The sequence below is a fragment of the Lampris incognitus genome, chromosome 1 (genome assembly GCF_029633865.1).
Source record: "Lampris incognitus isolate fLamInc1 chromosome 1, fLamInc1.hap2, whole genome shotgun sequence".
Classification (NCBI taxonomy): domain Eukaryota; kingdom Metazoa; phylum Chordata; class Actinopteri; order Lampriformes; family Lampridae; genus Lampris; species Lampris incognitus.
Window position 1 is genome coordinate 131,875,742 of NC_079211.1, and position 21,490 is coordinate 131,897,231.

Consider the following 21,490-nt stretch of genomic DNA (forward strand, 5'->3'; position numbering starts at 1 on the left):
GTAAATAAATCTCTTTATTAAATGGAAACAATTTTGAGTTTGCCTCCTACATTTTAGCCACTCAGGCCAGGCTTCCCCACAAAAACGAATATGGAATTTATCCCAAAAACCCAAAAGTTGTATTGGTTGTAATTTTTTGGTAAATTTAAAGAAAGTTCTGGAAATACAAACTAAATGCTTGGCACGTTCTCAGCTATTATCAGAACTGGCAACGCTGCCCTCTGCACAGATCACTGCACTCCCTGATTGGCTAGTCAAATAGGAAGTAAAAGACTTCATTCTGATTGGCTGATCACATCAGATGTGTGAAGTCTGTCAAAAATCCCTATGCACAGCTGGACAGTTGCATGTAGAATGGTACTTGTATTTCAAGAGTTGCACGTAGAATGGTATTTCTCTACAGCGATTTACATGTAGAATTTGGCTGTGTTCAACTACAAACCTGTTTCACACATTTACAGATGATGTACAACTACGATTTGATTTTTTTTCCGAACTGTATTTTAAACATTTGCAAATGTTAACATACACGTACAGGTAGCAAAATGCAAGTACAAGTTTTTTGACATTTGTGGTTAACTTATGATAGAGCTTTAATGCCATAACCGGGGACCAACTCCAGTTCAAATTTCTGTCAGCTATTAGCCTAACATCTATAACGTTTAAAAACTTAAACCTAACAAGTCAAACAAAAATACAAAACCCATTTCTGTTAGAAAAACATTTTAGTAACAGCCATAACAGTAAGCTTAACAAGCTAAATTTTCTGTATTTGTATTTCTAACAAGCTATATTTTCTGAGCCTCTTTCACAGAAAATGTAGCTTGTCTGAAAGTTCGATGGATGGCTCAGTATGCAAATGTTGGCCAGAAAGAAATGCCAGTTTATGGGCATATTTGCATGGTGCTGGAACTCGAATAGTGCCAGGCCAGTTCCAGTATAAGTGGCACATCTTGAAGGTCAATCTGTAATAGAATCAATATAATATCAATACTTCATCTGTAATAGTCAAACTGCTACTTAATGTACTTTTATCAACTGATGCATCCACTCTGCACATCCGCACATCCACTGCTGCAGATAGTCATTTATTTGCTTACCTTTGCAAATGGTCGGGTTCAAGGTTTGTCGTGTTATACACTGTGATGTAGCGTGTAGGAAGGCCACAGCCCTGGCGAGTGTAATGCGACACCAGGTAGAAGTCCATCCTATATTGAAAAAAAAGAAAAAAGGTTTGCATCGCAAACATCTGAGAAATTAGTGCTGACCAATAGTCACATGCCTATTAGGTTTGGACGTGGCTGCGACATGAAAATGCTCTATCAGCCAATGAAAAATGCAAACCTGAATTGTTTTCGTTTTTTTGTCTTTGGCACAAAGAAGCTTTACTGTCACTCAACAGAAGAGAAAAGGACTCACCAGTGTCTTTTGGTCAGAGTGTGATCCAAAACAGTTCCAGGTGGAGTATTGACAAAGGATTGTTTAGCCAATGAGTAGAGGATGGTGCCAGTGCTTTTTTGAACCACAATGAAGACCATCTTGGGCTCATAGTTGGGAAAGGTCTGAAAACATTTCAGAAGCTGTGGAATCTCATATAGCTCCACTATCTTCAGCTGGCCGTCCGATACACCATCCCGGTACACCACAATCTTCTCTGGTAAATAGTGGTTAACCTGGGCACACAGGCATGTCACAAGTGTCAAGCTCAGGAGTGAGTGATAAACAGATAAAAAAAGTTGTGCTTAAAAACTTGCATTAAAAGCAATCTATGAAGTGACTGGGGGGAAAAAAGCCGTTAGAATAGACCTACCTATTACCCAAGTTGTATTGCACACACCTACCACATCCTGTTTGGCTTTCAATGGTTAAGCCAGCTATGATGGGGGAAAAAAATCTGTTCCTTGCAATGAAAATTTAAATGATAGCCAAGAAAAAAGCCAAAGCCACAACCCCTTAGCTCACACATTTAAGACACTGTTTATAGTTTTGTTTATTCCCTAAGTACTGTTACTTGTGCTGAAGATTTTCACGAGAATGGCTGGTTTACTGTTGATTTTTCCAGTGTGATGGAGTTTTCCACTACGCTGAATTTACTCTGAGGCATTTATTCATGCCTCAGAGTTGAAAGTTTGGCAATTATAGAAAAACAAGTGCAGAAATCCTCTGGACAGAATGAAACCCAACAAAAAGATGAAAATTTAACTTCAACAGGTTAAATGTCATCATGTGAACTTATTTTGAATTCAAAAAGTCAGTCTCATCCCCTCCACAAATTCTTTCAGTTACTCCCATCTGACCTGTTAGTCCCCCTTGGCTAAGAAAAACACCTACAAAAAGTCCCTTCATTCCCTCAGCCATAGGCACCCTAATTAAATATGCATTTCATCCATTCCACAAAGCACTAAATAACTTATTTTTAACCATTCTCCATTGTCGGTTGTTCCAACATTTCTACTCTTGTGCCTTTTTAATTTGTTGTCGATATTTGTTGTGTGATGTATGAGCCATGTCAAAGAATAATTTCTGTTACATTGTGATACAGAGCAGAGAACTTAAAATTCATCTGAAAATTGTGGCGCACATCTTACCACTGTGAATAGAAGTCCTAATCTATTCCATTAGCCTTTAACACTAATTTCTCTCATGTTGCCCACCAGTTGCTGCTAGTCTTGGCTGTTAGCAACAAGTTGTTTACAATATCCAATTAACCAACATTAGGGAGCTCTTCTCGCTTTACACCAATGGCTGCACCTTTCAGACATCAGGCTCTTCAAGTTTGCGGATGACACCACCGTCATGTCATCGGACTCATAGCTGAGGGCGACAAGTCTGCTTACAAATGGGAGGTTGACCACCTGGTTTACTGGTGCAGCCTGAACAACATGGAGCTATCCAAGCACAGCAGAGGATATATTTCCTGCGGCAGCTGAAGAAATTCAAGCAACCACAGACAAGGATGGTGAATTTATACATCATCATTGAGTCTGTCCTAACCTCCTTGATCACCGTCTGGTAGCGGCTGCCACTGCCAGGGACTAGGGCAAGCTGCAGCACATCATTCACATGGCAGAGAAGATGATCAGCTGCTGCCTCCCAAGATTTTTCCCAACATTTTAGATTTTAAAATCCCTGGGCCGGGTCATTAAACCCATATAATTAAACAAAGCATAGTGTTTTCTTTGCCTTATTGTACAATATAAAAATGTCCACGGTGAGATTCTCTTCCTCCGTTTCATCCTTTCTCACTTTTGTTAAGCTAGATTTAAACCTAATCAAAATAGCTCTAATTATCACAATACTATTCAAAATGGGTACTTTTTAAGATAGTCCTACAATTTGCTATGTATCCTGTTGAAATAAAAACAACTGTGTACACAGTAGTTTTGTGACTGGGATCGGTCTCATGGCAAAATAGCTTTTTTCCAGAAGCCGAAATTAATTTATTGCCATGTGCATTACTGTATTGTATTTTGTGTATTGAGTGTAAAGCACTTTGTAAGTATGTTTTTAAAGTGCTATATAAATAAAATTTTGCTTGCTTGCATTACATGCATTAAGAATTTAGCACATTTATATTGTGATGACCCCTCCAGCTGGGCACTAGTTGTCCCTTTTTCTTGTGTCTTTGCTTGCAGGGGTCTGTTCCTGGCTGGAGGGCCATCAGTGACATGAGCTACACCTGGGCTGGTGTGTTGTGCACCATTCTACAAATACCTCCCCTCAACATACAAACGGTGGCCCCCTTCCCCAGCAGGCATGGTGACCACATGCACTTTTGTTCTTCACATACATTGCCATACATCCATAACCTTATTAATGTGCGTATCTCTACATGCCGATTTGTTGACTTGTGTTTTTTGTAAATAAATTACTTTTCTTAGCCGCCAACTTGTGTTGTCTCCATAGATTTCAGTCTTTGAGCCAAACCTGTTGAATAATCTGGGGAGGCAGGGGGACTGTCTCAAAGGTTGGTGTCAGGGGTGGGAGGGGTCAGCAGCAATCTTCCCTACCCACCCTCAAGGTCCAGGAGGCATGCAGGTTCTGGAGATGGGAGGTGGAAGCTGCTCACCTTCTCCGCCGAGTGAATTATGTGCTGCAGCCTGCCCTGGTCCCTGGCGGTGACAACAGCATGATGGAGGAGGTTAGGATGGACTCAATGACGGAGGTGTAGAAATTCACCATCATTGACTGTAGCAGGTTGAATTTCTTCAGATGCAGCAGGAAGTACAGCCTCTGCGGTGCTTTGATAGCTCCATGCTGTACTGGCTTCATGAATGTCACGGGGGGGAGGGGGGGTGCTTCTCCTTAAGTCCACCACTCTCTCCTCTGTCTTCAGGGGGTTTAGCTCCAAGGTTCCATGTCTTTCCTGGCTTTAATAAGCTTGGCCAACACATTTTAGCAGACATTTTTAATCTAATGCATTTGCATGCACAGCATACTACATGGGGACTAACAGAAGGAAGGCTCTCCTGTTTGGATAAGAAATGCAAAGCATTTGACATTGTGTAGTATTGTAATGTATGACTGCACAAGATTGGATGAAGCATAGCCAAAACACAAACTAGCACAGGGATGGAAGTTGCTGCCAAGATTATTTTGTGAAATTCACCCTGAGCTAAAAAAAAAAAAAAAAAACCTGCTGCAAGTTTTGCTGCTAATGACGCTTCTGGTGTGAGCACAGGCCAAAACAGTTGTATTGCTGTAATCTGGCATATTGTTAAGAGCATTTAAAACCCTGCTGGCATGTGAGGGCTGACAGCAGTAGGGATTTGTTCACTCCCCTTAGTGGAATTATATTATACTAAGCATCATAGAATTAAATTAACTGAATCCTGGGTTGATTCCCTTCATTCTGCATTTCAACAAGCAGTCATACGATTTATGGAATAGCTAATTCAAGGAAGAACCGAAGTTCTACATTTGCTATGTGTAAAGACAGTACGTATCTTTACTTTCACAACGAAGACACTGATTGATCTCAGTCTGCTCTTGGTTTGTCACTTCTGGGAACCCTCTAACTACTTAGCCTGTCAAAGTATCTGTGGCTATATTTTTACCTCGTAGTATTTCTGCAGTGCGGCCAACAGGCACACCTGGAAGCCATTGATGATCTCTTCATTAGCAATCTGGAAATTTACTCTGGAGTACCATTGAGTCAACGAGCTGGGATGGAAAAGTTCAAAGTAAGTTGCCAATGTATTTACAATCACATACTAAAATATCAATGTAAGACAGTTATTTCTTTATTAAGTAAAGAGGTGCCACCACAGAGATGACAATTTTCAAAGTTTTGGAAAAACCTGATTTTAAGTAAAATTAGGGCTGCCCCCTAATAGTCAACCAAATGTGAGTGAGTGAGTGAGTGAGTTCCCCAAGATTTCTAGAGATGCATCTTTCACTAAAACTGAGTAGGAGCAAATAAGGGGCCAAAATAATTTACAAGGTACCAAACAAATTACTAGTAATTAAATTGTTACACTATTACATTTGTAAAACAAAACCCCAACAGCTTACCTGTTGAGACTTGCGACAAAGCCCATAACAGACTGAGTCTTCCTCTTGGCGTCATGGTGGACGTCGACGCCGACCACCATCAAGTGTTTCTATTGAAGGGAGATAACGTTTCATTACATGATAATGGACTGAAGTAACATGAGCAAGCAAAGCCTGCAGACACTTGGAATTAAGAATTTTTGTGTTGCATTTACCACCTTATCTAGCAGTAGCAGACTGGGAAATTACTTTTTGACTGGACCGCAACAGCAGGGCCAGCCCTACACAAATGGTTGTCAGTGAGTGAGTGATGGGGTTTCACCATTGGTTGAAAAGTTGAGTTTCCCCATTGGCCATTGTGCTTTTAAAATAAATTGGCACCAAGTTTTCTATCAAGTCATCAGCTGTTCACGGAACCAATGTCAAAACAGCCGCTCTTTAAACATAGTCGGGCAAAAACAGACACTTTTTAAATGTAGTCGTGGTCCAGCCATATACTAGGTTTTAACATAGTCTTGTTTCAAATCTGATAGTTGCGAACGAACACATCACTTGTTCATTTTGCTACCCAGATGTGGTTAACACTAGAACGACCGGGATTTCACTCCTTCCTAAAATGATCATGGGCAGTCAAAATGACCACCGGTTTTTAAACTCTATATTCTGTCAAGATAAATACTCAATTGAGATATTAATGCATTGCATATGTTAGTATGTCTGTTAGGAAACGACTGACACCAAAATTAACACTTTAATAACTATAATACTATTTTTAAACAATTTAAACTTCAGAGACACAGTTGAACTTGAATAGCGACATTGAAAAAGTGAAAATATTACCTGAAAAACAAAACGGAAAACACATATTGCTAACCTAACAAATGTAACAAGGCCTATAAAGTGAAAACGTGAAATGTAAAAAAAAAAAAAAAAACTGAAAATAAATATAGAAACAGTCCCAAACAACAACCAGAACGTAAAAACTACTAGAACGACCGTGGGCTTTTGACTGCCAGTTTTTAAACTCTATATTCTGTCAAGATAAATACCTAATTGAGATATTAATGCATTACACGTGTTAGTATGTCTGTTAAGAAACTAACTGACACCAAAATTAACATTTTAACACGTTTTACTACTATTTTTCAAACAATTTAAAATGGCTGCTGTCCAACACCTGTAAATACTAAAATGCGCTGGTGGTAGTCATGGTGCATCTGTAACGACATTTGTAACCAGACATATGTTGACAATAATCAAAAATCAAATTTAGACTATTTCTCTGCACTGGAGAACACTAGTTTTTTTTTTCTAGGAACGAGCAATGAACTTCATAAAGGAAACGATGCGACCAAAACACGTCATAAATAGTGACGCACATGATCACGCACAAATTACAAAGCTGTCATTTTGACCACCCATAGTCGTTTCAGGTAGATCTTCTCATAACTTTTTTTTGTGTGTGCAACTGATCCAAAACTCATTTTAAAGGCAAATATATGCATTTTTAGAAGAATTCTGAGACCAGCAGGTCTGTATCTTTTTCTTTCTACAAAGTTATTAAACTTTAAAAATCCAAAACGGTCATAATGACCGTCTTGGTCATTCTAGTGTTAAATAAGGTGGGCTGTCCAGCTACATTGTAATGCAATATACATGATTTTATTTATAATCTAATTTGCTTAATTTTACACATGTAAGACAGTACAAATTAAATATATTTACTTATTTAGCAGACACTAAATCCAAAGCAATTTATAAGAGAAGCAGCAATTAGTAAAATTTAAATATTACCAACAGCTATCACAGAGTGCTAAAAAGTAATCATAGGGCCAAAAAGAATATTATGCCAGTATGGTGATAGACATTTGAGGGTAGATTCACCAGGGGCTGCTGCTCCTTTAAGGCAGACATTTTAGAGTGCTGACGTAGGCACTGCTTGGGGTTTCCGGGGAGCCAGGTTTGCAGCAGCCTAGCGGCTAGCTGGTTGCCACGAGGGATTGTGCTGTATCGGTGTTGTTTTGTGTGGCGAGTAAACGGAATTGACTCGACCTCTCCGTCTCCTCATTCCTGCACTCCCACATTGGTGACCCCGAACGTCCACAACGAACATGTCGACCCAAAGCGATGACGACACTGCTCCGGCTCCGAGTGAGGCTAACAGAATGGCTCATGTTAGCGCTAGCATCTCAGCAGCGATGGTGAAGTTGCCCGAGTTTTGGCAGCACAGTCACCGGCCATGGTTTCAGCACATTGAAGCCCAGTTCGAGTTGGGAGGAATAACGCGGGACGTTACGAGGTATTTCCATGTTCGAGCTGGGAGGAATAGCGCGGGACGTTATGAGGTATTTCCATGTGGTGACTGCGTTGGATGCCCGGACGACGGCCCGAGCTATGGGGCTACTGGAAGCCCCCCCCGGCTGTGGGGAAATACGGCGCACTCAAGGCATTCCTTTTGCAGCTCTTTAAGCTGTCGGAGATGGAGATACGGATCGCCTGTTGTCACTCAACGGACTCGGCAATAGCAAACCTTCTGAGCTGCTGGAGAAGATGTTGGCCGTTTTGGGCTCGGCGGACCCCTCCTTCATTTTCACCCATATTTTTATGCGGCAGCTCCCAGCGCCTGCGCGCTAGCCAGCTTCCCCCTCTTCTCCACCAAAGACTACCGCGCTCTGGGTGCGGAAGCGGACAAGATTTTCCCTGCCAACCGGCAGCAGTTCGTTCATGCGATGCTCCCCACCCAGACCTCGCCCCTGCCGCTGGAGGACGCAGCGGGCACAGCGGTTGCGGTGGCTGCCCGCCGCCAGCGTGACAGCGGGTTGTGTTATTACCACAACAGGTTTGGTGCCAGGGCCAAGCAGTGTCTCCCGCCATGCAGTTTCAGCGTCCAGGGAAACGCCAGGGCCAGTGCTCAATAGCAGCTATGAGCGCTGGCGAGAACAGCAGGCTGTTACTTATGAAGGACGCCTTATCTGGCCGGCGGCTGCTGGTCGATTTGGGCGCTGAGCGTAGCATCCTGCCTGCATCGGCCGCGGACACCATGGCCGGCGGTCAAGGTCCCCGGATGGATGTCGCGAACGGCACGCCCATATGTACCTACGGCACCAGGTATGTGGAGGTGTGTTTCGGCGGGCAGCGTTTCGGCTGGGACTTTGTTATGGCCGCAGTGTCGGTTACCCTCCTGGGCGCAGACTTCCTGTGCGCCTTCAGGCTGCTGGTGGATGTTACAAACTGTCACTTGATCAATGCTGTCTCTTTTGCTACATACCCGTGCACACTAGGAGGTGCAGGGACACTCAGCCTGTCAAACATGCTCACCGCCGGAGACACATATCAACGACTGCTCACAGACTTCCCTGACCTCACCCACGTTCTCGTCAGCGGTGGCTAAGCACGGCGTGGAGCACCATATTGCCACCGACGACCCCCCCCGGTCTACGCACATGCTCAGCGCCTCGACTGCTAAGCTCGCGATCGCCAGGGAGGAGTTTGCCACCATGGAACGCCTCAGCATTGTGCACCGCTCTGACAGCCCGTGGGCCTCTCCCCTGCACATGGTTTCTAAAACTGACGGCGGTTGGCGTCCCTGCGGCGATTTTTGTTGCCTGAACAACGCCACAACCCCTGACCGGTACCCCGTCCCGCACATACAGGATTTCTCCGCCCACTTGGCGGGGCCACCATCTTTTGGCTGCCTGGTCCGCCCCCCCCCCCCCCAAGACGTTGATTGTTTCACTGAGTACTTTTGCGTTGCATTACTGTTTTGCGTTTTTTCGTGATGGTGAATTCTGGGGGGGCCGGTGTGGTGATAAGACATTTGAGGGTAGATTCACCAGGGGCTGCTGCTCCTTTAAGGCAGACATTTTAGAGTGCTGACGTAGGCACTGCTTGGGGTTTCCGGGGAGCCATGTTTGCAGCAGCCTAGCGGTTAGCTGGTTGACACGAGGAATTGTGCTGTATCGGTGTTGTTTTGTGTGGCGAGTAAACGGAATTGACTTGACCTCTCCGTCTCCTCATTCCTGCACTCCCACACCAGCTTCATTTAGTGTAAGAGCACCTTTGATCATCAAGAGGGAGTGACTGGACAAATCAAGTTGCAAAGTAGATGGACAATGACAAATATCATCAACCCATCATTGTCACTGGTGCAAAACTCCTCACTGTCAGGTGAAAAAAAAAAGGTCGGTGACTCCACATGTATCAGAGGAGGCATGTGGTAGTCTGCAGCCCTCCCCGGATCGGCAGAGGGGGTGGAGCAATGACTGGGACAGCTTGGAAGAGTGGGGTAATTGGCCAAGTACAATAGCGGGGGAAAAAAAAGAAGGGGGGAGGTCAATTATACTAATAAATACAAAATATAATGAATAAAAATACATAACATATACAAAATATACAAATATACTGCAGCCTACATGAATAGAATAACCCAGCCACTGAGGATGCACAAGCCAGTGCATTCTAAGTGCTGGTCCCAAGCCCAGATAAAGGGGGAGTGTTGCATCAGGAAGGGCATGGGGGTGTAAAACCTTTGCCAAATCAAATATGCGGATAATAAATCAGATTTCAGTCCTGTGATGGCCAGTCCAGGGTGTCTCCCCACCTGCTGTCCAATGACTGCTGGGAAAGATTCCAGCATCCCCATGACCCTGAGAGCAGGATAAGCGGTTTGGATCATGGATGGATGGATGTATAGGGGTCAAAATACAAAAGTATGTTGCTGTAGTACTAACCCAGACAGGTAACTAACATCAGTCCCCAATCAAATACTGGCTAACCTGGCTGTGGAATAAACTTGCCTTCTCCACCATCAATTTAAGCAGTAAGTAAATTACTGAAATGACCTAGTTAATTTTTGGATCCACCGGCCTCAATATTCTATGGATAAAACTTAGTATCATGGCATGGTAGTAAAACTCACCAGAGGGATATTAACAGTCCATAACTCTCCTCCTAATTTGCAGTTTAACTGCAAGAGGATCTTTTGGGAAATGCTTCTCAATTTCTGGGGCTGAGAAATTGTTCGAACATTGATGACCTGAAAGTAAAAAAATGCAAAGTCCATAAAGGTTGTATAAAGAAATATAAAAAGGGAACGCTGATTAATTCTTCATTACTGCGAAGCTACACTTGACACATTTTTTTTTTTAAGATCGAGTGTGAGAGGCACATCTGACAAAACACAGGAATTTCCATTGAAGTCAATAATACCATCTCTAGACTTCCCACGATTGCGGTGAATGAGATGCCTTCTTTCCCACTGTTCCTTTAAATTTACACTTTAGGTCTTCTTAAAATTTATGCTTAAGAAATTCAACAAAGTAAAACACCAAATCAAAACTGGAATACAAAATTAGTATGCATGGAACCTGGTAACTAAAATGTATCAACGTGAGTGTTTGCTGCTGCCCAAGTAGATTTAAAAAACCGATAGATTACATGCCACTAACATGGTGCTTTACGCACAACTTCTGGTGTAAATTTTGGGGTTAGGAGGAAAACAAGAAAAATGATCAAATTAAGTTAATTGCTTCAAATCTAATTATAATTCTTTTCACTTCCATTCTGACAACAACAGATAAAAATTGACTTGTAACAACAGTTGTTACACACCTGGGAGGGGATTGGGCTTTTGACACAGCAGAGCTTCTTGATAGCACTGTAGAGGTCATTTCTGTTGCCTGTTACGATGCACACAACCAGCTGCATGTTGGGCTAAATAAACCCAAACACAATTAAAAAAAAATAAATAATAATAATAAAAAAATATATATGCAAAACTATGTTTTTAACAACTGCCTGGAAATAGGAGGCTATAGTGATGAAATCTACTGCAGCAGTTTCCATAGTTCCAAAAGCATTTACCATTTCAATGGATGGACAGGCTACAATTTTTGTGGCAAAAATATTAAACATTTTCTCCATCCAAGGAAACAACTTCACTTTTCCACTTCTCATATTATCAGATCACTTTCATTTCTAGTCCTAATTTGCAACTCTTGTGTATTTTGTTAGTGGTAAGTGTGTCACACCTCGCTAGTGAGCTGAGAGTGGATGCTCTTGACGTAAGTCTCAGTGTGGTCATCTCTTAGCTCCACCTTGATGGGTCTTCGTACTTGGATACCCACAGGCCCAGCTATCTTGTTCAAAGAGGACACCAACTCCCCAGCCTGCTCTGCAGAGCGGCGTGTATAGAAGATGGCCCAGACATTCAAAGGGATCTAAGAACAAAAACCTCAGATGATTAGGAACCAGCCCCAGACTACCTACCAGATCTGCATGTCAGAAGATATCTGGTCACACCAACTCCATTCTCCCCAAGCAGCTTTAGGAGGACAGATAAACAGTGGCTGTAACAACTGGAACTGTTTAAATGGGACAATGCAAGACTACACAAAACACTTATTAACCTGATAAAAACTCCACAAACTGGAGAAGTCTACTGTTGAGCTTTCTCTGTCATCTAAATAAAAGGCTTCAAGTGTCTCTGTGAGGCTTCTTTCCTTTATGTTGTTCTAACAATAATGCAGACATAGCATTTACGAGTTTTCTACGATACAACCCCAACTCACACAACTGATGGAAGCATCCTTGGAAATCTCCCTGGACCAGGATAGATCAGCATTGGGGACAAAGGATGTTGACTGTAGACAAATGGTCTCCGTCGGCAAAATTCGGCCTTGAGTCTGCAACAAGATAGATCACTATCAAACTTGACTCTCACAATGAGGAATCTTGTAGACTCAAATCCTTTTAACAGGAGCTGTGCAGAACAGAACAAACTTGTTAACAAAAAGATTTTTTGATATGACACAATGTGCCCAAGGACTGATATAATTGGTGAACTACTCTGTTAAAAATGAAGTCTGAATAATATAACATACAGGTTCTAAGTATAAGTGTTCTATGGTCAACGTTTTAAGCAGAGTGCATCAGCATCCTGTAGGTTACATATATGAAAGGACCAACTGTACCTGGATGAAGAATGATGGTTGGGGTCATAAGGCTTTGAATCTCACCAAGACTACAATAATTGACTTGCGTCTGCTGAAGAGTTATTTGCAGTATAAACACCCTTAACTCTCACTTAAGATTTACTCTTGATAATTTCTTTTACATCACTATATATAAACTACTTTTCATGAATATGTGGGACGTTCTTACCACCGACAAGGTTGGGTGCCAGTGAATTGTACAGAAGATGCCCAACAACCCAAAATTGGAGACATGAAAATAAGCATTTTTTATTTATCTTAATGGGAAAGTAAGACTGCAGTACTTTTTGATCACTACTTCAAATCACAGGACAACCTCCTACTACTACTACTACTTTCAGCTGCTCCTGTTAGGGGCTGCCACAGCGGATCATCCGTTTCCATTTCTTCCTGTCTTCTGCATCTTCCTGTCACACCAGCCACCTGCATGTCTTCCTCACCAAATCCATAAACCTCCTCCTTGGCCTTCCTCTTCCGTGGCAGCTCCATATTCAGCATCCTTCTCCCAATATATCCAGCATCTCTCCTCCACACATGTCTAAGCCATCTCAATCTTGCCTCTCTTGCTTTGTCTCCAAACCATCCAACTTGAGCAGTCCCTCTAATATAATCATTCCTAATCTTGTCCTTCTTCGTCACTCCCAATGAAATGTCCCAAATCACAGGACAATGACATGACTAAATGTTTCCCTGTTGGTGATGTGTAAAAAGCCAAGATCTAAAATAAAACAATGAACTATGACATAAAATGGAGTGATGGCAAATTCCATCCTCCAAGTATAAACACATAAAATGTCATTGTCTCCAATTCTGTTTGTGATATTCATGGACAGGATCTCTGAGCGCAGCCAAAGTGAGGAGTGTGTCCGTTTTGGGAACCTCCGTATTGCATCTCTGCTCTTCGCAGATGATGTGGTTTTGTTGGCTTCATCAGGACGCGACCTCCTGCGCACACTGGGCCGGTTTGCAGCTGAGTGTGAAATGGCCGGGATGAGAGTCAGCACCTCCAAGTCTGAAGCCATGGTTCTCTACCGGAAAATGGTGGATTGCTCCCTCCAGGTTGGGGATGAGCTGTTGCCTCAAGTGATTGAGTTCAAGTATCTCGGGGTCTTGTTCACAAGTGAGGGTAGGATGGAGTGGGAGATTGACAGGCGGATTGCCACAGCATCAGCAGAAATGCGGATGTTGTACTGGACTGTTGCGGTGAAGAGGGAGCTGAGCCGGAAGGCAAAGCTCTCGATTTACCAGTCAATCTTCATTCCAACCCTCACCACCTATGGTCATGAGCTTTGGGTAGTGACCGAAAAGGTCAGAGCGCGGCTGAAATGAGTTTCCTCCATAGGGTGTCTGGGCTCAGCCTTAGAGATAGGGTGAGGAGGTCAGACATCCGGAGGGAGCTCAGAGTAGAGCCACTGCCCCTTCGCGTCAAAAGGAGCCAGTCAAGGTGGTTTGGGCATCCGATTAGGATGCCGCCTGGGCGCCTTCCTTTGGAGGTTTACTGGGCACGGCCAACTAAGAGGAGACCCCGAGGTAGACCCAGAACTCGCTGAAGGGACTACATGTTCAATCTGGCCTGGGAATGCATTGAGGTCCCCCAGGAGGAGCTGGAGGGCGTTGCTGGGGGGGAGGGATGTCTGGAACGCCCTACTTGGCTTGCTGCAACCGCGACCCTACCCTCAAGAAGCACCTGAAGATGAATGAATGAATAAACATTCATTCTTTTATTTTGCTTTCTGGTTATTTTGATCATTATTGAAGAAACCTAAGAAGATAGCTCTTTCTTTTGAAATTTGGCTATTTCTTTCTAAGATCAAAAGCATAAATTTGTTCAACAGCATTGGCCTTTCACCCATCCATGAGTTGTATCATGGCACCATATGAGTCTAAATCCTCAGGTTAAGAACCTTTATTTAAATAACAGTAGGTAACTGAAGTCAGAAGACACTATTATTTGTCATTGTGTATAAAGGAGCAGTGGGCAGCTGCCATGCAGCGTCCGGGGACCAACTTCAGTTCTTCTTGCCATGCCTCGGTCAGGGGCACAGTATTAACCCTAATATGCATGTCTTTGATGGTGGGAGGAAACCCACACAAACACAGGGAGAACATGCAAACTTCACACAGAAAGGACTTGGGATGGCCTGGGGTTCGAACCCAAGACCTTCTTGCAACGGTGCTAACCACTGGGTCACCGTGCTGTCCTTGAAGAGAAAAGACAAACACTTCACAGACTGGATCCTCTAGAGATACTCAATGTGAAGCTCTACTTTCCCCCCTATGGAAGCAAACATATTTACCATATAAAACAGTTTTAAAATCATATATGCAAAACGTAAGATTTGTGTAAAGAGCAAGAAAGTTCTTAACCTTCAAGATGTCCGTGCTGATCTCTAGTCCCCATCGGCGAAGCTCGGTCTGGGTCTCAGGTTTGGTATTAATGTCCATTAAAAGTTCCTTTACGGATTGGACGTGCTGTTCTGGACTCAGGTTAATATGCATGGTCAAATCCTGAAGTAGAAAGAAAAGCAAAACCAAGTCCATTGACAGGGTTCCTATATGCTTTTTAATTCAACTACATACTTTTTCCAGACGTGAATAGTTAGAGGTTAGATCTGTCCAAGGGGATCCATTTTTTTCTGATGGTGTTATAAAAAAAAAAAAAAAACATTCCTCACTTTTAGCCACTAGAGGGGGGTTGTTAGCCTTCCAAAATTGCAGTTACTTTGTGTAACTGTAATTAATCCAAGTTTGTTACATTTTAATAATAGTAAGCAAGATGTGTCTAGACAGTGACACCAACTCTTCTTTTTTTCAAATGACTGCAGATAAAAAAACAACACTGAGGGCTCACACACACACACAAACTGCTGTTAAGTTGCCACTGGTGCAGCATCACATTGTCACCCTTCTTTGTATGTCACCCAATCTGTGTTAGTAATCAGCATATTAGGCATGTGGCACGTTACTTGCAATTCATTTTACCTTGTCAATAAACCTCACACTGGAGCAGTGGGATGTGATGCTGTAATATACCAGTGTATTGATAGTACTGACTTAATATCACCGGTGTTGCTTCCAATACCATACACCAGTTGGAATATCATCCACTGTGTAAAGTCTGTTAGAGATTACAGATTTATCGCAAAATCCACACACTGAATAAAAAGACAATGATATTACATAGAGGCTTCTCTGTCAGGGGATAACATTCACATTTCAGATTTCTTTCATGGCTTATCACACTCAAAACAGTGGCGATGACAGTGGACCTTCAGGAGGAGTCCTCCCAACACTGCCCCCCCTCACCATACTCAACAGTAAGGTGTCAACGGTGAAAACCTACAATTTCTGGGTTCCACAATCTCCCAGAACCTAAGGTGGGCATTCAACAGACACAATCATCAAAAAGGCCCAGCAGAGGATGTACTTTCTCTGCCAGCTCAAGAAATTCAACCTGCCTCAGGAACTGTTGATTCAGTTCTACACCGCAATAATCCAGTCTGTCCTCTACACATCCATCACTGTCTGGTTTGGTTCAGCCACCAAACAGGACAGGGACAGACTACAATGCATAGTTAGATTTGCAGAAAAAAATCACTGGTGCCAACCTGCCCTCTACTCAGGACCCGTACACCTCCAGACTCAGGAAACAGGCAGGCAACATCACTCCAGACCCATCACACCCTGGTCACAACCATGGGCTGTCATTCAAATGAACGCTTAACAATGTCAAATAAATCCAACTATTTTGTATATACTATACATTTTATGTATACTGGTGCGATGTCATGTATGTGAGTAACCTGCTAACATCTATTTCAGCATCTCTGATATATTCTCTGCACCACTGCACTTTATCAGCTCTTATTTTGCCTGTATAAGTCAATCCTTGTGTAGATATCTGACGATTGTTGTGTTGTAATGTTGTTATTCTATGTTAAGTACACAGCGAGCCACAAAACCAGAGTCAAATTCTATGTACGTGCAAACCTACATGGCCAATAAACAGGATTCTGAAAAACGTGTAAATTCTCCATATCCCTTTCCTTTCTTTTCCATTATGTCAGAACACTACAATCACAACAACATAAATAAAATAGGTGTTTTACCTCATGGTTTGTGAGTAACAGCTACTGGGCAGATTACACTAGTGGCAAACTGACTATACTGTACCTTCATGACCCGATAGTCAGTCCTCATTTTTTCAGGGATACCCGTCATGAAGGAGAGCTCAGGGACAAGAAGGATCTCTCCTGTAAAGATTTGCTGTAACAAACCCATTTTGATTAGTTACTGTTGCTTTATATTTTTTGTGTTACGTTTTCTGTATGATTACTAATATGCATCATATGACTGCTGGGATAGGCTCCAGCATCCGCGCGACCCTGAGAGCAGGATAAGTGGTTTGGATAATGGATGGATGCATGGATGTTCCTAACTGAATGGTGATGCATTGATAGGAAATGTCTCAGATTCTTGTATCATTCCTTGAATGCATAGAAAACCCAACATGAAGATGCATAAGGCAACTTTATATGCTAGCAATCAGTTATACCAGTCTAAAAAAATACTATATCAATTATTTCCAATTTTTTTTTAGTCTAAAAAGGTATATAATTTCAAAATTTAGGGGGAAAAAAACCCCTCATTCCAACCGTAAGGGGTCATTGTTTCAAAAATTGAGAGAAGACTAGTTGAGTACCAAGTCTGAAATAGTTTTGTCATTACACAAGTCATGCTCGAAAAAAAGCGCTCAAAAGGAGTTGTACCTTTACTTCAGGCTTGGACCTCTCCTTCGGCCGATGGACAAGCAGGGGCTGGTCCTTCTCCTTGATTGTGATCCCATAGTTTTTGCTATTCATGTACGACACATAATATAACAATAATGAGATGGCTTGGACATGTGTGGAGGAGAGATGCTGGGTATATTGGGAGAAGAATGCTGAATATGGAGCTGCCAGGGAGGAGGAAAAGAAGAAGGCCAAAGAGGAGGTTTATGGATGTGTTGAGGGAGGACATGCAGGTAGCTGGTGTGACAGAGGAAGATGCAGAGGACAGGAAGAAACCGAAAAGGATGATCCGCTGTAGCGACCCCTAATGGGAGCAGCCGAAGGTAGTAGTAGATACACAACACGTAATGAGAGCCATATTAAGCAATTACACACATACACATTGATTTTAATCAAACAGCAAGTACTAGCATGGGTAAAATCTGCATTGTTGACTCAATAAGCCCCACTCAGCAGAAACAAACAGAATAAACTGTTCTCAAATACACAATACAAATGTACTAGAAACACTATTGGCTTATAAAGTTAATGTTCATTTGCCAGAGCAAGAGCAGCAGAGCAAGCATACCTATAGTATTCCAAAAAGGTAGTCAGTGATCCATCAGCCATTGTGAAGCTGTCTTTTGGCGACTTATGCCACTCAATGTCATCAATACGATAGGTGTGGTTATTGTAGCGGGTGATGACAATGCTGCCAGTCAGCTCCTTGGTGCACTCATCTTGGAAGTTCTCTATGCTCTTTTGGTACAACCCTTTCCTAGAAGACAAAATGACCAACGGTACTGAAATGAAATATAGCTTCATCATTATAGTAGTTTTCTAGCCACAGAAAGTTGAATCAGCTCATCTGGACTTATTTGAGAGAAACGTTTCATCACTCATCTAAGTGACATAACGACTGAGAACGATGAATGATCGGTTTCATATGCAAATTGCCATGACCATTTGCATAGCCATATGAAGCCAATAGTTGTTTTCAGTCATTATACCACTGTATTGTTTGTAAAAACGGGGATACGAGACTCAAGAGGTCACTTAGATGAGTGATGAAATGTTTCTCAATAAACATTGTGTCCAGATGAACTGTTTCAACTTTCTACCTGGATTATCGAGCATGCATAAAGACAGTTTTCTAGCATTACACATCTCATCTCCTGCTGCCCTCAAACTCACTCCCAAAGGATTGGTTTAAAATGTTTGTAATACATTTACAAATCTGAAAAGACAAGATGCATTCTGTTAAGAGAGCATCTTGGGCTTCAATATGTATTAGCTTATAAATAATGGGATTTATTGGTTGCCGCATACTGCATGTTCAAACTTATATGAACATGTCTACAGCAGGGATGCAATATGTTCTTAAAGTAAATAAAAATTACTTCAGCTGACTCAAGTTTCTAACCTGCAGTGTGTCACATTTAATTAAAGCCCCAAGTTCAAATAGAGCACAACTTTGATGTAGTGTGCAGATGACATTTGTCCTTTGTTTATTTTAATGCAGGGCTTTGGCGGAGCAGGTAGCACATCTTTTCTTTATGAATACAAAAATTGTGATTGTTATTATTACAGTGGCTCCAGAGCAATGAACTGCTGTGTGAACTAACATTAAATCCAGGACTGAGTCAATTCGTAACACTTTACTGGCCACATCCACAGACAAGTAGAGGCCTCCATCAGTGCGCTTGATACAGGTTGAATAGCCTGGCCACACCTGCAGACTGAGGACATAGACTTAGAGCTCTGAACAGAACATAGCTTTGAAATCTCAAATATGTCTCAGGTGTACGGCCCCTTGAAGGGGAGAATTTAACTGAATACTCACCAATGTTTGCCAAGAATGACTGCATTTTCTGGCTTGAAATGATTCCGTCCCACAAGCTTAAGTCCCATAATTTTCATTACCCTTTACAAAACAAGGAAGAAACAAAAAAAGTGTGATTAGTCCTATCAATTGACCATTCTAAACTGCCTTTTTGAGTGGAGAGCATATTTAGTTACAGTGCTTTGGTTTCAATGGTGCCAAGGTGCTTGGGATTACTTACATGTCTTTGGACTGTGGGAAGGAAACCCACGAAGACGCAGGGAAAACATGCAAATTCTACACAGAGGACGGCCCTCCAAGGTTAGACTACCCTGGGGCTTAAACCCAGGACCTTCTTGCTGTGAGGCCACCGCACTAACCACTGCGTCACCGTGCCACCTGAAGGTGCCCCCATGCCTAACGAATATCACTGCACCATCTTGGCCGATGACCACACCGGGACCTTTCCGTTCAGTACAGTCCACCTGCTTGTAATAAACTTTGTCCCCCCATATGTATCAGTCATCAATGGGTTGCAGTTGTTTACGAAGAACTCTTCGGATCCTTTCAGAGCATTTGGCTTCTGTAAATGCTCTTCTTGTAGCATGTAATGCTGCAATGTGCTGGGCTATCCAAGTATGGTGGCACCTTTTAGAGCTGGTGGCTTATCAGTGAGAATTGAAGGCAAATTTGGGTTCTGCCCAAACACCAGCTGGTAGGGACTGTAAGCCATGCACACTGTGCATAGTTTTTTTTGCCATCAGGGCCCAGTCTAGGGCTGTCTTCCAGTCACATCTGTTGTCTCTCTTCACTTTCATCAGGACTTCTGTGAGAGTTTGGTTATGCCTTTCCAAAAGCCCATTACTCCATGGGCTATAAGCTGCAGTTGTTTTCAATTCAATGTTAAAAGTTTTCAGCTATGTCCTTAATTACTTCGCTGTTGAATTCACCTCCACTGTCACTGAACAGTCCGTGCGGAAGACCATGAACACATATCCCGCAGTGAATAAAATGCTTCACTATCTCCCTGGGTTTCTTGGTGGTGACAATGCTCCCTGCACTTAAGCGTGTGAAGCGGTCAATAGCATGCAGACACCACACTCCTGGGCTTTAGCTCATGCAAGTCCACGGCTACTGTTTTATTGTAGGTTGAGGCCATAGGCAAACCCACCATTGGTTTTTGCTTAGGTTTGCTGTATCTGATGCATGTTTCACAGTTTTTTACTTTGTCCCTGAAAATAGTGGTGCATTCATAATCATTATTACCTGAGCAGGCCAGTAGTTTTTCCAGTCTGTCCACTGAGGCATGTCCAAATTGCTTGTGTCGTTTCACAGAACTTTGTTTTTCTTTTGATGTCATGTTTTCTGATCTTGCTCTCATCTGGGTTATTCTCATCTCTTAAGTTCACACAATAATGTCCTTAAGATGTTAGTTCAAGTTTCACTGGTTGCTTGAACATTAGGACTTTGTCGTTTTCAAGGTCTAAAACAGTGCCTGCTCTTTTGAGTGAAGTTTTGCTTAAAAGCAATAGGATATCTGCTGGGACAACTTCTGTTTCAATTTGACATCTAGTTTGTCCTATCATGGCTGGAATTCTCACTTTCTTTGTCGAGTAAACAACTCTCCCATCACCAAACTTGAATGGACTTGCACTCTTTATGTCCTTCATTTTCAATAACTCATTGTGTGAGTTATCCAAAGGAATCGAATCAAGTGCAACTGGACTTGGTTATATATCCGTGAAGACGTTTCGCCTCTCATCCAAGAGGCTTCATCAGTTCGTGCCTTTCTGACTAGACCAAGCTAGTCTGACTGGCTGGTGATGAAACTCAGATATTTAGCCTCTTTGGAGTCGTTATCAGAGCTATTGATGTCAATGGCTCTTTTGTGTTCCGATGTTTAGCAACGACAGTCGTTATCAGAGCTATTGATGTCAATGGCTCTTTTGTGTTCCGATGTTTAGCAACGACAGTCGTTGGAGGTGTTAGTTTCGACTTCGTTAGTGCTCCATTCAGTGGTCATGAGTCGTTGGAGCTGTTAGTGACCGACTGTTGTTCTTGGAGGCCAAACTTTTGAGTCTCCTGGGTAGAGATGAAAAGACAGCATTGTAAGTGGGAGATAGGTGGTGTCGCAGACCTCCTCCTCTGTTGAGGGATGGTTTTTCCAGTCTCACATAGATGGCTTCCTTCACCCCTCTTTCAAACCATCTATCTTCCCTGTCCAAAATGTGTACATTGCTGTCCTCGAAGGAGTGTGTCTTCTCCTTTAGGTGTAGATAGACTGCTGAGTCTTGTCCTGAGGAGTTTGGCCTTCTGTGTTGGGCCATCCGTTTGTGTAGTGGTTGTTTGGTTTCTCCTATGTATAGGTCAGTGCAATCCTCATTGCATTGTACAGCATACACCAGATGGCTTTT

At 42.6% G+C, this 21,490-nt stretch overlaps 1 protein-coding gene across 1 annotated transcript in view; it reads right to left on the reverse strand.

Annotated features, from left to right (window-relative positions):
- Positions 1–440: 440 nt before the first annotated feature.
- The window catches only part of piwil2 (piwi-like RNA-mediated gene silencing 2), an 81,751-nt gene continuing 60,701 nt past the window's right edge, over positions 441–21,490 (reverse strand). Inside the window, exons 9-23 of the mRNA XM_056279784.1 lie at positions 19,098–19,178; positions 18,880–18,993; positions 17,844–18,032; positions 17,255–17,339; positions 16,659–16,751; positions 14,853–14,993; positions 12,063–12,176; positions 11,523–11,711; positions 11,104–11,205; positions 10,412–10,528; positions 5,515–5,603; positions 5,058–5,163; positions 1,420–1,673; positions 1,101–1,208; positions 441–965 (exon numbers count right to left, since the gene is read on the reverse strand). Of these exons, the coding sequence (XP_056135759.1) occupies positions 809–965; positions 1,101–1,208; positions 1,420–1,673; positions 5,058–5,163; positions 5,515–5,603; positions 10,412–10,528; positions 11,104–11,205; positions 11,523–11,711; positions 12,063–12,176; positions 14,853–14,993; positions 16,659–16,751; positions 17,255–17,339; positions 17,844–18,032; positions 18,880–18,993; positions 19,098–19,178 (1,939 nt within the window). The 3' untranslated portion in view covers positions 441–808. The remainder of the gene's footprint in view (positions 966–1,100; positions 1,209–1,419; positions 1,674–5,057; positions 5,164–5,514; positions 5,604–10,411; positions 10,529–11,103; positions 11,206–11,522; positions 11,712–12,062; positions 12,177–14,852; positions 14,994–16,658; positions 16,752–17,254; positions 17,340–17,843; positions 18,033–18,879; positions 18,994–19,097; positions 19,179–21,490) is intronic.